The sequence below is a fragment of the Enoplosus armatus genome, chromosome 5 (assembly GCF_043641665.1).
Source record: "Enoplosus armatus isolate fEnoArm2 chromosome 5, fEnoArm2.hap1, whole genome shotgun sequence".
Classification (NCBI taxonomy): domain Eukaryota; kingdom Metazoa; phylum Chordata; class Actinopteri; order Centrarchiformes; family Enoplosidae; genus Enoplosus; species Enoplosus armatus.
Genome location: NC_092184.1, coordinates 13652212 through 13667444, shown reverse-complemented (window position 1 = coordinate 13667444; position 15233 = coordinate 13652212). Strand labels below are relative to the sequence as shown.

Here is a 15233-nt window from a genome sequence, read left to right as displayed (position 1 = left end):
AAAAAGGAAGAAACCTCAGAAAGAGGGATCCCTCTACCAGGAGGACAGACATGCAACAGATGTATATACAGAGTAGACAGAAGTAGCTGCTGTAAAACTGGAGAAAATGTAAAAAAGAGAATTACTATTGTAAGCACAAACATATGTTTTGAAGTAAATATTCAGTGTAAATAAGTTACTGTCAGGCAGGAAATAAATGGTCCATGTTACATATACAGACAAATCAACTCAATCTGAGAAGCTCCTGTGCTGGCAAATCATTTTTATTATTATGCATTATTACCCTTTGGCACATAGTAACACCAGCACCTCAGGGATTAACAGGGTTTTTAAAAAAAAAGGAAATGAGAACACTACATTTTTGCAGGTGTGGTAATGACATTTCATTAAAAAGAAACCACAAAAATAATTGAATTTACATTTCATTTGTAAACTTTAGAGGATGAAAAAAATATATATGTTAACAGTTTTGGACCGGTAACATAAAACAAAAGCATAAATAAGGCATATCATTCATTTGAAATGCACATTTTCAAAAGCTGAGAGTTGTGGTGATTATAATGGACAGAGGCAGTTAACTGGAGAGTGACTGGTGTAGCTGCTCACTGTTGAACACATGATGATGCACTGTACCATGTAGATACAAACACACAAAATCAAAGTACAGTTTTTTCTGTTCCTACTTTAATGGCCAACCTGGTTTCAATGGTATCTAATCAAAAATATACATCTAATGGTTGTAAATCTCATAGATACATTTTATACTCGCGCTGCAGATGGTAAACGACAGGTATGTTTCAGAATTTAACATCTTCACTAAATTACTTAACAGTCTACTGAATGTACATGTACAGAATGGGATTGCACTTCAACTGCATGAAATTCAATGTGTCATGCGTACATGGAACTGCCGGAACAAAACAAAAACATGCAGGGATTTAAAAAAAATTGCCTATTAAGTACGACTTAAAATTTAATGTTATTTTTAATGTTTAACACAATTTAAAATCAGTTCAGATTGAGTTCTCAGAGACACATCTAAAGACTTCTGAGAAAAATCAAATATGAATCGGTATCCAATTCAACAGAGGATGTACTGCAACTGCAAATCTTTCCTGGCTGATTTCCAGTGCACGCTCTCCATGTTTATCAGATTTATTCTTGGATTTCATCCTCCATTTGTATACAGGACAGCTCAATTACTATTACCTTACCATTTAAAATTTCAAACTTTAAACTTTTTTTTTTATTTCAGTGGTTCAATATAAGCAGGACACATTCAAGTGCAGACAATTTAATATCTTAACAAGAGGAATTCAGTCACAGAAAAATAAAGGGGGAATTACATTTATATCCACTTGGAACCCTAAAAACGGGACTGTTTTACATACTACATACAAATACATAATGAAACATAAGGAATTTAAAGTTGTTTGGAAAGGAAATATCTACCCTTGCATACTTTCACACTCTCATAGGCAGTAGCAATAACTGAAAGTATAGCAAATAAGAACAGTTTTTGCTCAAAAAGAGGAGGGCGATGCCCCCAATACAACTAACAGCTGTGTTGCACTACAGAGTACTGAGGCTACTGTCAGAGAAGATGTATTGTTCTCCCCAATCAATGACAGGAAAACGTTTCTCCAATTTATCCCAATTGTATGTGACATCATATTAGTCAGGATTACAAGGTACAATGCCACCTTTGGTATTAGTGTCAGTCTTTTAGGGAGATTTTAGGGATATCTTTCCTTCAACAGACAGCTGTCCAATCCTTGGACCACTCTCTCAGCAATTTACAGTCTTCAAAAAAAATGCTAAAACTACTTAACTATAGACAGTTATATACCGTCATCTTTGTACAACCTGATATAAACTAAATGAAGAAAAATTAAGTTGTTATCTAAACTGTCAATAAAGACTCCCATCTTAAGAAAGCTTGGGGGCAACAAGTACTACTAAAGCGAGTAAATTAAATTAAACAGAGGTGCGTGAAGTGCAACATAAACCCCTCTCCTTTATCAACCCTCGATGGTGTGAGCTCCTCTTGTGATTATCCTGTAGTACTGTCATATCCAGCACATCAAGAGATGTACTACTTCACATTCATCTCCATCATGTTGCATTGGCATGAGTGAGAGAGAACTTGAACCTAAAAGACCTTTAGACACCGCTCTTTGGATCATGCCTTACAGAGAAGCAAAACAGAAACAAAAACTTAATTTGTTACAATGACAATGACTTTCTGTCACCTCTGAATGGATAACAGCTTGAGGTTGATGCTCAAATTTCAGGGCAGAAAACACTTTACTGCTTTGTTACAGTACAGTCCTACATTTCATCTAAACCGTAATCCTCCTCAGGAAAGTCTCCCACAATCACACTCAGGGGCTTCACAAATCCACCATATTTGTTCTCACATTCAAAGTATTGCTTCCCTTCAACACTGTGGAGACAATAAAAAACAGAAAAGACAGGGTCAAATGCAAACTCAAGACCAACATATCAACATTGTGCATAGCTTAAAAAAAAAAGAAAATGAGATAGCTCTTACCTTCCGTTGTGCTTTCCCAGGGGCTCATCGTACTTCACACCCACCCAATAGCCTGGCTTGAAATCTGTTGTGCCTGCAAAGAACACAACATTTTTCTTTACATAAGGTACTCCAATGCTTATTTGTGTTTGCTTAGTCACAATCCTAAATTCTCAGTCTTCATTAACTGCTGAAACGGACAAAAACAGAAATATTTAGTTTAGACATCTTTATTTACTAGTTATAAGTGAGATGACTAATTTTCACCACAGTTCTGTGTGTTGTATGTAAGATCAGAGATTACGATTCCATAAATATGGGTAATTACAAGCCATCTTGTCACTATCGAGAACAGGCAACAAAAAAACTTAATCATAACTTCTTTCACTGAACAAAGTGACCTACCTGCTTATATTATATGGATTTCCTAGGTCTATTTATTTATGTGGATTAACAACAGTATCCAAATGAAACAAAAAAACACCAGCACAAGAAACACTTCAGCTGCTAACCCAGCAGTTACTTTTGGTCTCCTAAAACTAGCAGAGCAACGTATAAAAAGGGCTACAATTCCTCCTACATTGTTTGCAAAGATTGTGTAATGGGCCACCATAAATTACAACAAAGTTTGCTCTGTTTGAGAGTAAATCCTCAGTCACACAGGATTTAAACCAATGTCCTCAAGAAAGTAAAGCTTTATCCACACTTACCAACATACAGGACTGTGCCAAGCTTCGTGGGTTGCCCAGTGACCTGCACTTTGCAGCGGCTGCCAACAGAAATAGCATCAGCAGCAGCCTTCTGTTCCTCCTCCCGAGCAGCAAGCTCAGCTTTCTTCTTGGCCATTTCTTCCTCATTGAAGTGACCAACACGATGTTTTTTCATGAATGACCTTGCCGTATCTGTAGGAAACAAAGTTGAATTGTACTCAACACAGTATACTTCAAAAATAAACGGTGAATGCTGCAGAACATCTTCTATCAAATAGGATTGGATACTTCCTTTACAGCATTTGTCAATGGTTAGCATAAAAACAAATCTTTCTGAATATTATTATTGTTGTCTGGATCCACTGATAGATAGTCAAAGGTTAAGTTTCAGCGGATTGACTTAATTATCAACACATAAATTCAGCTAAAATCTTCAATATTACATTTATTGTGTAGCTATAATGCAATAGTTCCATTTGGTCAGAAAACTTAAAACTGTACTTCTTTAACACCAAAAGCACAGAAAAAAAATTATTATATTATTCTATGAGAATTACAAATTAGAGAGAAGCTCGAGCATGTCAGACCATACCTGTTCTGTTTTCATAAGCATCATCTGAGAGTTCAAACTTCTCCACTTTGGAAACATCAGTGAACTCGCCCATCTGACCACCACTTCTATCAATAACCTGTGATTCAGGATGACACACAGACACTTTCTTTTAAAAACAAATGTATCACACAGGTAGTTATGCATGATAACTACATGCATGTGCTTCGCTTAAGCTTCAAACAAGTAAGGTAATTATGACAGTGAACAGTTGATCAGCTTTTTTCTTTGTCAACATTACATCACTTTTGCATAGTAATGCAGTTGTGAGCTGCTACTGTTTAAAAAAAGTCTCACCAAAGTCTTGGTGAATGAAAGTGCTCATTAGTACACCCAACTGAAAAGGATGATTATTTTATTTACCATTACCTACATAGCAGGGTTCTCATTTTCAAACCAGTTTGCAAATGTTTAACTTCAAACTTTGGACAATGAAAAAAGTTTCCAGGCACAATTTCACACTATTTCTTGAGCTAAAAATGCATGTTTTCTTATCTGAAGCAAATTTGTTTTTGTCTGCAGGAAGACAGAATTGGATTATGAACCAAAGAGCGTTCTAACAACCTGTTGCTATTTACTACAATATGCCAATAGTCTGGGCCTCTATATTAAAAGTGCTTCCAAACCGAGAAGCTACTTACGTGTATTCTGCAGTCATCGTCCACAGGATAGGAACCGAGCAAAGCTTCATTGTCATCCATTTTCTGCAGGAACTTGTCAGAGACAGTGAACAACTCCAGGTCCATGCAGGAGGCAGTTGCGCCGACAACCATCTCCAACTTCCCCTAATTACAAGACAAACAAAGTACTACATGTAACACAATTACATTTTTGTATATATTGATATTGTCCCCGATAGCATGAGGAAGACAGACATTAGACAATAATCTCTCTAACGTGTATTGTGCATGCTAGATCTGGGAAAACCCAACAGTGGAGCCAATTTGTGCAATTTAAGAGGTGTACAATGTAAGATGTTGGTAAAATGAGTCTCACCTTTAGTTCTGCTATACTAATCCCTCTATTGAACCTGCGCTGCACCTCAAAGGAGGAGATGGTGCTCGTCAGGCGCACATTCACAGTTGGATTGGTAACTACTGTCACCCCGCCGTCCATTATGCCGATTGTGTGGACACAGCTAATTATCAAATGCTGAAAATAATGGACAAACAGTGTGACATATTAACCGACGGGACTGAAATTGATACACGGTCTCACAGTTGCAAACAAATATTGTAAATAGATAAGTTTCTGTTGTTTTGTTGCAGGGCTCCGAGTACTAATACCTTATAGTAAGTAAACTTTGATAGAAGCTATTTCCTTTCAAAGCAATTCCGATAAAAGGACTAACGTTAACGAACGCCTGCTCCCAAGTCAGTTTTTCCCCTTTTACCATTAATAACTTACTTACTCTCACGTTGTTTTAAACACGTTCTAGTGTTGCAATTAACGGCTATGTTAAACTTGGTAAAAACCACATTTCTCTCTCATGTTCACACACTTCATTTTACATTTTCTTATTTAAACTAGCTAGTCTAGATTAGCTAGCCACAGACTGCGTCAAGGCTAGCAGTTTGGGTGGCTAGCAGCAGCGGAGTCACGTTGGATACACTGAGGACCGTCGCAAAGTTCCCGTAATTACTTACAAACGCGTATATTTTCTAGTGATGTTACGCTCGAAGAAGACCACTCGACACAGTATCCACTTTTCAAGGTAGAGGTATCGCAGCACGATGTTTCAATCATATGGTTTCAGTACGTTGCTTCGCCACACCAAAAATCACGTGACCACCCCAACGACCCACCCCGTTACGTCACCGTCGTGTCAGAGAAGCGTCGCGCTGCTCTTGAACACAGAGCTGCAGATCCTGATTAAAAGTGATCCGTTTTAAGAATGCAAACTTTATTAAACAAAATAACAATAATGAAAGCAATAACTGTTTCATTATGGCCTCAGATTTAATCCATCCATACAAATGTAATACCAAGGGTCTGGCCAACAGATGTCGCCATTTTGGACTGTGTTAAATGCTTCGAAACAGTGAACCATTTTTAACACAATTCCTTCATATTAATTCATTGAAATTCAGAGAGATTCATTTCCACCACCCTGATTTTCCTTCGATGGTATTTAAATTAACTTTGTGAAAAACTACCGGTTCGTGTTTATACTATGCGACCATGTGTGGTTGTGACACAACATAATCACATCAATACCTGCTACGCCCGGCTCTGGAACATTCTACCAACCCCCAGAATGGAAAACACCAATCACATCAGGGGGAGCAAATTAATTCAACCAATAGTGTTACGATACCGAGGGAACGGCGCTGTGGTACCGCCTACTTATCAGTAAATTGACACGATCGAAAACCAATCATCAGACAGGAATGAATGCGGCCGTTGAAATAACCACACAGTGGCGCTATTATCCGGTCTAAACCATGAAGACTAACCAGGCGGTTGCCCGTTGTTTGTAATAAGAAAATATAACCCGTACTGTGTATTACTACAGGTTTACCTGATACGGCTTGATCTCCAGCCATAAATAAATGTCAGGTCCAATAATGACCAGCAAAGCCACATATGTTGGAGTCCACTTCTAACAATGGTCCATTTAACTCAGGCTTCTTTGCAAACTACATTAAAGTACAGAATATTGGTTGTTATGGATATGAAATCACATTGTTGCAATTTTTGTGAGGTTACAATCTATTTGACCTGTCATTTGTAAATTCCCTGAAAATCACTTATTTTGTCCCGCTGAAGTTAGATAGAAAATAGGAAACGATCTCCCTGCCAGAAAAACCAGCCTTTTCTTTAATCCTTTAGTCATGGACATGTTACAGTGAAGAACAGTATTCCTCCAGCACAGAAAACAAACTAGAGCATGTATAGGCAGAAAAGAAGAGACCAAAGAAAGCAGAGAGTTACAACCAACCCCAGGCAGGGAAGAGTAGAGGGGGTCTGAGACAAGCCCACAGTCCCACAGGGAAGATTTACATTCCTATGGTTGTTGATGGAGATGGAGGTCTGCAAACCTGCCTGACCTCATTCACACTTCATCTGCAGGTCATGCTCGCATATATATCTTATCATATCATAAAGAACATGCTCATTTCTGTGTCTGACACACAGTTTCTCATTAATGTCTGAGGTTCAGATTAAGGCCTGTACATACACATGTAAGCTTTCAGTTTTTATCATTACAACAGAGAGCAAAAATCTAAGTAAGTCATTTGTTTTCTGAACTTGTCCTTCACATGATATACATAAAGTATCGCAGTTTTGGTTTCATATGTTCAATGCAGAGACGTTACTGCAGGCATTGACGCAATGAAGTAGTCTAAATGGATGTTCTCTCCTTCTAACAAGCATGATGCACACCTGTTGCAAAAATCCAAACATTAAGCATGTCACAAATGCAAATGATACCTGCTGTGTTTGTGTAGACTTAATTGTGTGTGTTTGTACTGACAGTATTTGCATTAGGAAACCACCTCAGACACGCCAAACCATGGGATCTGGTTGGAAAACTGGGATGACAACAAGTCTTATCTGAACAAACACGGACACAAAGTCAAAGGCCTTATTCATTACACATAACAAATGTTATTATTTTTGAGAAAACATATCATGAACCATTTTCTAATCTCCTGAAAATGATATTATAGTAAGTGCATGATGTGAAATTTGGATGATTTCTACAGTCTGAATTAACTGTCTAAGACACACCAACACTCTTTCACATGCTTTTGGATGAACAGGAGCTGTCAGAGCGCACTTTCTGAACAGTGGCATGTATTTTACAGGAATTTATTTGCCATTAAAGAGAATAATTGTAATTCTTAATCATAAAGGATATGTCTGTATGGCTACATGTAGAATCCCTGAGAGGTGCTTTTAAAAATAAATAAAAGTAGGATAAGATTACCATAAAGTCACAACTGCCACAAATCTGAAACTCTGAAAATGAGCTGAGATATGAGCATTTTGAAACAATCAGTCAATTAATTGATTAGCCAATTGACAGAAAATGAATCTGCGACAATTTAGATGATCAGTTAATTGTTAAAGTATTTTTTCTAAACTAAAATGGTTCCAGCTTATTAAATGTCCATTTTTACAGTTTTTGTTAATCAGCTGAACATCTTTGGGTTTTGGACTCTTAGTCTGACAAATAAGGAATGTGAATATGTCACCTCAGGCTCTGGGAACTTGTGTATTTTTCACTAATTTGCAGGATTATTTGGAAAAAATGATAGATCAATTAATCATGAAAATAATCAGCAGATTAATGAGAGATGAAAGTAAGTGTTGGTTGCATGCCTACGCTGTAATTACTGCATTTTGAAGTACTTGTATTTACATTTTCTGCTACTTTATACTTCTACTGCACTACATTTCAAAGGGAAACATTGTACATTTTATTTCCACTATTTATCTGTAGCTACTTGTTACTTGTTGCAAATTAAGATTTCACATACAAAAAATATCAGTTTATGCAGTTTCTAGATTAAACTACCCAGCAGTATGTAAAGTACCAATTATTAGCTTCATCTCCACCAGCTACAACATTACAATGCTACCTATACAGTAATGCATCAGTAACAATCAATTAATAGAACAATCTGACAGGGGCCATTCTGCCATCTAATTAGTATTTTTATTTAGGGCTTTAAGTAATAATTATTTTCATTATTGATTGATCTGCCGATTATTTCCTCGACAACTGATTAATCGTTTTCTCTATAAAATGTCAGGAAATGCTGATTATAATTTTACACAGTCCAAGGTGGCTTCTGCAAATTCCTTGTTTTCTCTGACCAGATATTTAGTTTACTGTCACATATGACAAAGATGAGCAGCAAACTCTCACATTTAAAAAGGCAGAACCAGAGAAAGTTTTGCAAACATTTTAGCTTGAAAAGTGACAGAAATTGGTAATCAAAATAGTTGATTAATAGACAAATTGGTTCAGCTCTACTTTCCCGTGTAGTTGTATTTAAGTAAAACCATGAATGCAGGACTTTTACTTGTAGTGGAGTATTTCAACATTATAATATTGATACCTGTACTCAAGTGAAAGATGTCTACTTGTTCCATCATGGGTCAGAAATGTCACATTATTGCCATGAAACAAGGCTAGCCTACAGGGCATAAAGTCACGTCTAACAAAGACAGTACATAAGGCTAGAGAAGGGGCGTGACCGCTGGTAGCTCGCGGGCACATTCATGCTTTGGTCGACTGGCGGAGAGTGGGAGAGAGAGCCGCGCTGCAGAGGGAGGGAGAGAGGAGGAGGAACTACTGGAGGAAAAAAAAAAAGTTAAAGTAAAAATGGCTTCCTTGTCTTTGGAGTCTACAGAACAATCTGAGAACAGCCCAGAGGAGCCAAGGGCAACGGAGTCCAAAGACGAGAAGGATCCGGTGCAAGTTTCGGAACAATTACTCCAAAGTTTCCAAAAGTCGGCTCTGAGTTTTTCCACTGACCAAGTATCATGTCTCTGCGAGGCCCTCCTGCAGGCGGGCAATGTGGATCGCCTGTGGAGATTTCTATCCACCATACCTCCTTCGTCCGAGCTGCTACGTGGCAACGAGACCCTGCTGAAGGCCCAGGCACTGGTGGCTTTCCACCGGGAGGAATTCAAGGAGCTATACGCCATCCTGGAGAGCCACGACTTCCACCCGTCTAACCATGGGTTCCTGCAGGACCTGTACCTGAAAGCCCGCTACAAGGAGGCGGAGAGGTCCCGGGGCCGCAGCCTGGGCGCAGTGGACAAGTACCGGCTCAGGAAGAAGTTCCCCCTGCCCAAAACCATCTGGGACGGAGAGGAGACCGTGTACTGCTTCAAGGAGAAGTCTCGAAATGCCCTGAAAGAGTGCTATAAGAGCAACAGGTACCCCACTCCGGACGAGAAGAAAAACCTGGCTAAAGTCACCGGACTGTCCCTCACACAGGTCAGCAACTGGTTCAAGAACCGCAGGCAGAGGGACAGGACCCCGTCCGGGACCCACTGCAAAAGGCAAGAAACTGGCAACACACTCACTGCATTTATCTTCATGGATTAAGTTGGTGGAATTCAAAAGTCAAAATCTAGGCGACAGCTGTCCTGAACTTTCCTTTGCTTATCTGAGAGCGGCTCGTTACTTGATGTTGTGTTTTATGATCGCTCAGAGTAGTCACTGAAACTTCCAGACCAAACCTTTAAGGTAAACAAAGACCTGCAGGCCTAAACACAGGGCAGCATAGAAACAGTGTGCACACATTAAGTTAACCTTCAAAGTAACTAAACTAGCAACAGAAAACATCGCATCCAGTGAGAGGGTGGACACAGGGGCTGACTTTTTGACAGCAGTAACGCCACACACGCAGGTCTGGGACCAGGAGCATGTTGCTTTGTTATGAAATGTGAGATCAAGGCGCCCATCATGGCTCAAGTTTCCTGAAACACTGCACCGCTGCCGAGGGCCTGCAGGGTGACCGAGGTTAGAGTAAAAGCTTCAACTAGGGAAGGTGGGGGTGGAAAACAGAAAGAAAGAAAAGAAATCCTCTTAAGTTGCTTTCACACAGGCTGAAATCTCAGAGTTTTACAGCCACTAAGTCACCAAGGAGGAGGAGGAGGGGGAAATTGTGAGGAGATAAGAGAGAATACAGCAGACTTATCTTATCAGACTTGAAGGTTTGTGGTGGTCTGGTCGACCGGGCTGACCACATTAACCAAATACAGGCGCTTAAAAAGTTTCTAGGAATCTGATCCAGCTTCCTGTCTGCACAGAGAGCTTTATACTGATCCACTGCAGAATACATGATCGCTTTTGTAGGTAGGACTTGTGAAGATGACCAGAATGAGGACGAGAAGGATTAATAACACTACTGAATGGTTTCCCAGCATATCACAAGTTAACCACTGAAGAAGAAGCTATTCAACAAACGGTGGGCAAACTAGAAGAAAATGATTTATCATTCATTTGAATCTAAACATGCAAACAATTTTCATTCAGTGTACGTACTTTCCCCAGATGTTGCATTTATATGTTAATTTTTAAATTGATTGCTGACTATTAATGGATGTTATCATATAAGTGTTACTTCTGCAAATCTTAAAAAAATGACTTCCATAAAAACTTTAAATAGCCTAATAAAATGCATCTATTTATTTACGTTTGTAAACGATGCAAATGTGTCAGAGTTGGCTGAAGGACAACTTTTCACAGGTATTATAAAGACATCCTAACATAAATAATATTTATAAAATGGCCATTAAAATATTGAACAGTTATTGAAATATTTTGCACATATAGAGCAGGGAGGGTATTTGTCTGAGGATCTCTTGACTGTTTTTGTAAACCTGAAATTATTATGTACGATAGCTTTTAATGCTTTTTTGAAAGAAATCTCAGTTTAAAAAATGTTTTAGAGCCTAAAGTTAGTGCTGCGAGATATACTAAAATAATGTATTAATGTATCTGCAGTTAAACAATTGTGAATGCATTTTCAAAACTGTTCTACATTTTTGGAGAATGGGTTATTTTGAGCGGGTAAAATTCACAATTATTTCAATATTACTGCAAGTTTCAAAGTTTTCTCATGACAGTGGGAATTTCAACCCTCCTACAAATTCTAGCAATTTCAAACTCTGCTACTGTGGATTAAATAAATTCTCAGACCAAAACCAAAAAAGTCAAAAATGGTGTTGAACAGCCAGATGCAGGATCATGTTAGATGAAGCCTGATGAAGAGTGTGTGGCTGAAATGTTGCTCATGCTCATGGAGTTTAGGAGCTTTAATATGGTGTGCAGATACTCTGTTTTTTCCGTTCATTTATCAGAATCTTAATTCTGTTGGTTAATGACATACAGTTATTTAAAAAAACAATGCATGATCCATTAAGACCTGGGAGTAAAATGTAGTCCCTGACCTCAAAATGTTTGTATTGTAGAGCTTTGCAAAACATAAAGCAACAATAAAATTGATCCAGCACCTTATGCCATAAGCTCAAAGCATTTAAAAGATTAGAAAATTACGAAGGGAATCAATAGCTTGTGTTTATACGTTTTCAAGTGACCCATTTATTTTTCCTCTGTTCCAGTGAGTCTGATGGGAACCACAGCAGCGACGACGAGGCGAGCCCCATGGACGACACCCCTGACAAACCAGAGGAGGCTGCTGGCTCCATGGCGTCCATCATCTCCCTCTCTGCTGTCCCCTGTAGCACAGGAGGCCAGCTCATCCTCAACGGGTCCGGTGGCTTCCTCGCAGCCCCTCAGTCATTACTTCTTAATGGAAATTCCCTGATCTCGAGTACCGGTGCCGGTGTCATAATTAACGGGCTAAGCTTGAGCGATTGCCAGACAGTCACACTGAGTCCTGTTGCGACCAACTCTCCTTTGATACTGAACGGGGCTCAAGTAATAACCAAACCAAGTATCAGTGTGCACCAGCAGCAAGCAGTTTCCGTGGCAGAGCAGGAGGTTTCCGCCGTGGAGGCCAAGCCAAGCAGTCTTCTTCTAGGCGCTAACACCACACCGGTCTCAAACCCTCCATCCATCATCTCTCTTCCTCTGCAAACCAAGACAGGCAGCGGCAATGCAATGGATTTCATCAGTGTCCCTGAATCAGAGGGCAGCAGCCAGACAGTATCCTCCTCTTCTTCATCTTTATCCCCCTCCTCTCCCACTCTGTCCTCACCAACCAGTCTCCCCTCACTAGTCTTAACACAAAACCCCCAACACCAGGAGTCTCTCACCCTCCCGGCCTCTATGTCGTCTGCAGGCATGGTCATCTCCAGTTCTGCTGTGTCTCTCTCCGGTCAGCAAGGGGAGTATGTTGTCTTCGCCACTGCTGGCTCCCAGTTAAACCCTTGTAGCTCTGTGGTTTCCTCCACCCCTCAGGTCTTTTCTCTGCCCCAGGTTGTGCCTTCCATCCAGGGTATACCAGTATCCCAGCTGGTCCAGCACTCTTCAGGAGCCTCTGTGTCCCAATGCCCTCAGTTGGTCCCAGTGTCCCCCCTCACCTCACCAGCTCCTCTGTTCCAAAGCCAGGCAGTGAACACAGGCAACAGGCTGGTGCAACACCAGCAGGATGCTTCAACAGAAGGTGCCACAACCATAGTCTCCATCTCACAGCTCAACAACCATCAGTTCCCACAGCGATCCGCACACCAACTAGGGGACCAAACCACAAACTCAACACCCAGCAAAATCCAGGTCCCACAGGTCATTTCCATCTCTTCCCCAACACAAGTAGTCCCAGTCCCCCAGGCCAAAGGCACCACGCCAGCACAGTTAGTCCCCCTCTCCATGCCTCAGCTGGTCCCGGTCTCCTCCATCCAAACGTCTTCCACCATGTCTTTCCCCCAAGTGGTACCTGCCAGTCCGTCTCTCTCCATCCCCTCTGCTGGAGTGCCCTTACAGATCCTGACCTCAGCTCCGGCAGCTCCCGGGATCGCACAGGGTCCTCTCAGGATAAACCAGCTGAGGCCCATTCAGAGTGTGGGTCCCCCGACCAGCGTGGCCCCTGGTGTGCAGCTCCTCAACTCTGGGATCATTCAGTTGCCCTCTGCTCCTCCAGGTATACTCTGAATGAAACTGTTTTGATAATGGATGAAGCGTTTTAAGAAATTGAAAGCAAGATTGCCAAAAATCCACTGCTTGCAGAGGATTTGATGTTTTTATTTGTCATGTATGATAATAAATTTGATTTGATGTAGACTATTGGTGAGGTACAAGCAATTTGAAGACATGAACATGGGTTCTGGGTTCACTATTTCCTAATATCATATAGACTAAGGGACTAATGGAGACAATAATCAGCTGATTAATCAACAATGAAAATATTACTTGCATTCGTCAATCTGTATATAGCAACTGTTAAATCTTTTTCGAACAAATATTTAATTACATGGATTAGCTGATGCAGAGTCTTCTTTATTTGGTCTATAAGATGTCAGAAAATAATGGAAAATGCCTGTCAAAGTTTATTATAATGTTGTTGTCATGTTTCTTGTTTTGTCTTACCATCAGTCCAAAACCTACTTGTATTCAGTTTATTTTCACATTAGACAAAGAAAAGCTGAAAACCCTCACAACGGACGAGCTGGAATCACAGAATATTTGGCAGTTTTCCTTAAAAAAAAATCATAATGATAAATCAGTGATCAAAATAGTAATGAATACAGCAGCATTTTATCCATTACATTGTAACATAACACGCAATATACTATGGCTCAGAAAACTGAAAACATATGTTCTGACACAAAACAATAGTGTACGTGTAGAAAGTTAAGGAAAAGAACAGATTGTGAAACACAGACAGAATATTATTAATGCTGACTGATACATTTTTCCTTACAGCGAATGTTTATTGTGTAAATCACGTCATTATAAATATTTGTCTGTAAATGAGCTTCCGTGTTTTAGCTGTAAAAAGCTGTATTGGTGCTGATGATGCTGTATCTCATACTGGTGAACTTTGTCACCCCTGTAGGTAACCTTCTCCTTGGTGGAAGCCCCTACCTGAGTGTCCAGCAAGGCAAGCTGATTCTGACCATCCCAGCGGGCATTCAACTCACCAGTCTGCCCCTGAAACCAGTCCAGGAGGCTTCACCCATCTCTGCTAATGGACTGAGTCCCGTTCTCACCCCCTCGACCCCTCTTGTAGCCTCCCAGCCTTTAACCACCTCAGGCCCGACCCCCATTGGCCTCACATCATCTCCCCTAAGCTTCATCAACTCGTCTCCACCATACTGTGCTCCAGAGACTGGGACACCTGGCGTCCCCTCCCCTCATACGCTGGAACATTCAGTCACCCCCACAACGCCAAACACTCTTACTCCAGAAAGTATGCTTGCCCTCAGTCCCATGTACAGTGGGGTGACACCCAACTCCCAGTTGTCCCAACCAGCCTGGAGCCCTGTGCCCCTCTCCACTTCCACTAGTCTAACTCTGTTTGATGTCCGCGGCAAGGGGGATCTACCTGTAGACCCGGCTTTGTTAGGCCTACCTGGAGGAGAGTCGCTGCTTCTGGGAAGCCCCTCGTCAGAGCAAGACGTGGAAACCAACTCAGCACTGGGGAATCCAGAGGAGATGGATGGGGACTCCAAGATTCTTACTCAGCTCCAGTCTGTCCCTGTGGATGACGAGCTGGGGTTGTAGTCTGTTTACGTTGCTGGTTGGCAACCTCTCGTCTCTGAAAACAAAAACGATGATGCAGTAGGCTACAGACTCTGCTGTTTGTTCTCTTAGTGATCTGAAAGATTTTATCCCACATTGTTCATCCTCTAAGACCCAGACGTCTTTTACAATATGTTTATACGTGTGTGTGTGTGTGTGTGTATATATATATATATATATATATATATATATATATATATATATACA

The 15233-nt window shown here is 40.5% G+C and overlaps 2 protein-coding genes across 4 annotated transcripts; one reads left to right on the top strand and one right to left on the bottom strand.

Annotated features, from left to right (window-relative positions):
* Window positions 1-247: 247 nt before the first annotated feature.
* On the bottom strand, window positions 248-5621 carry tbcb (tubulin folding cofactor B). The gene is made up of 7 exons (XM_070905737.1): window positions 5500-5621; window positions 4850-5005; window positions 4495-4638; window positions 3836-3932; window positions 3244-3435; window positions 2555-2627; window positions 248-2446 (listed from the first exon to the last, which is right to left on the bottom strand). Exons 2-7 carry the CDS (start codon window positions 4967-4969, stop codon window positions 2332-2334), a joined length of 741 nt encoding a protein of 246 aa, XP_070761838.1. The 5' UTR covers window positions 4970-5005; window positions 5500-5621; the 3' UTR covers window positions 248-2331.
* A 3570-nt stretch (window positions 5622-9191) lies between these two features.
* Window positions 9192-15008, top strand: six5 (SIX homeobox 5). Of its 3 annotated transcripts, none has more exons than XM_070905548.1 (4): window positions 9192-9877; window positions 11945-12279; window positions 12319-13425; window positions 14341-15008. In XM_070905548.1, exons 1-4 carry the CDS (start codon window positions 9192-9194, stop codon window positions 15006-15008), a joined length of 2796 nt encoding a protein of 931 aa, XP_070761649.1. The 3 variants fall into 3 exon arrangements, with proteins under 3 accessions (XP_070761649.1, XP_070761648.1, XP_070761647.1); XM_070905547.1 differs by having other exon boundaries at window positions 11945-12311; window positions 12348-13425; XM_070905546.1 differs by having other exon boundaries at window positions 11945-13425.
* The last annotated feature ends 225 nt before the right edge of the window (window positions 15009-15233 follow it).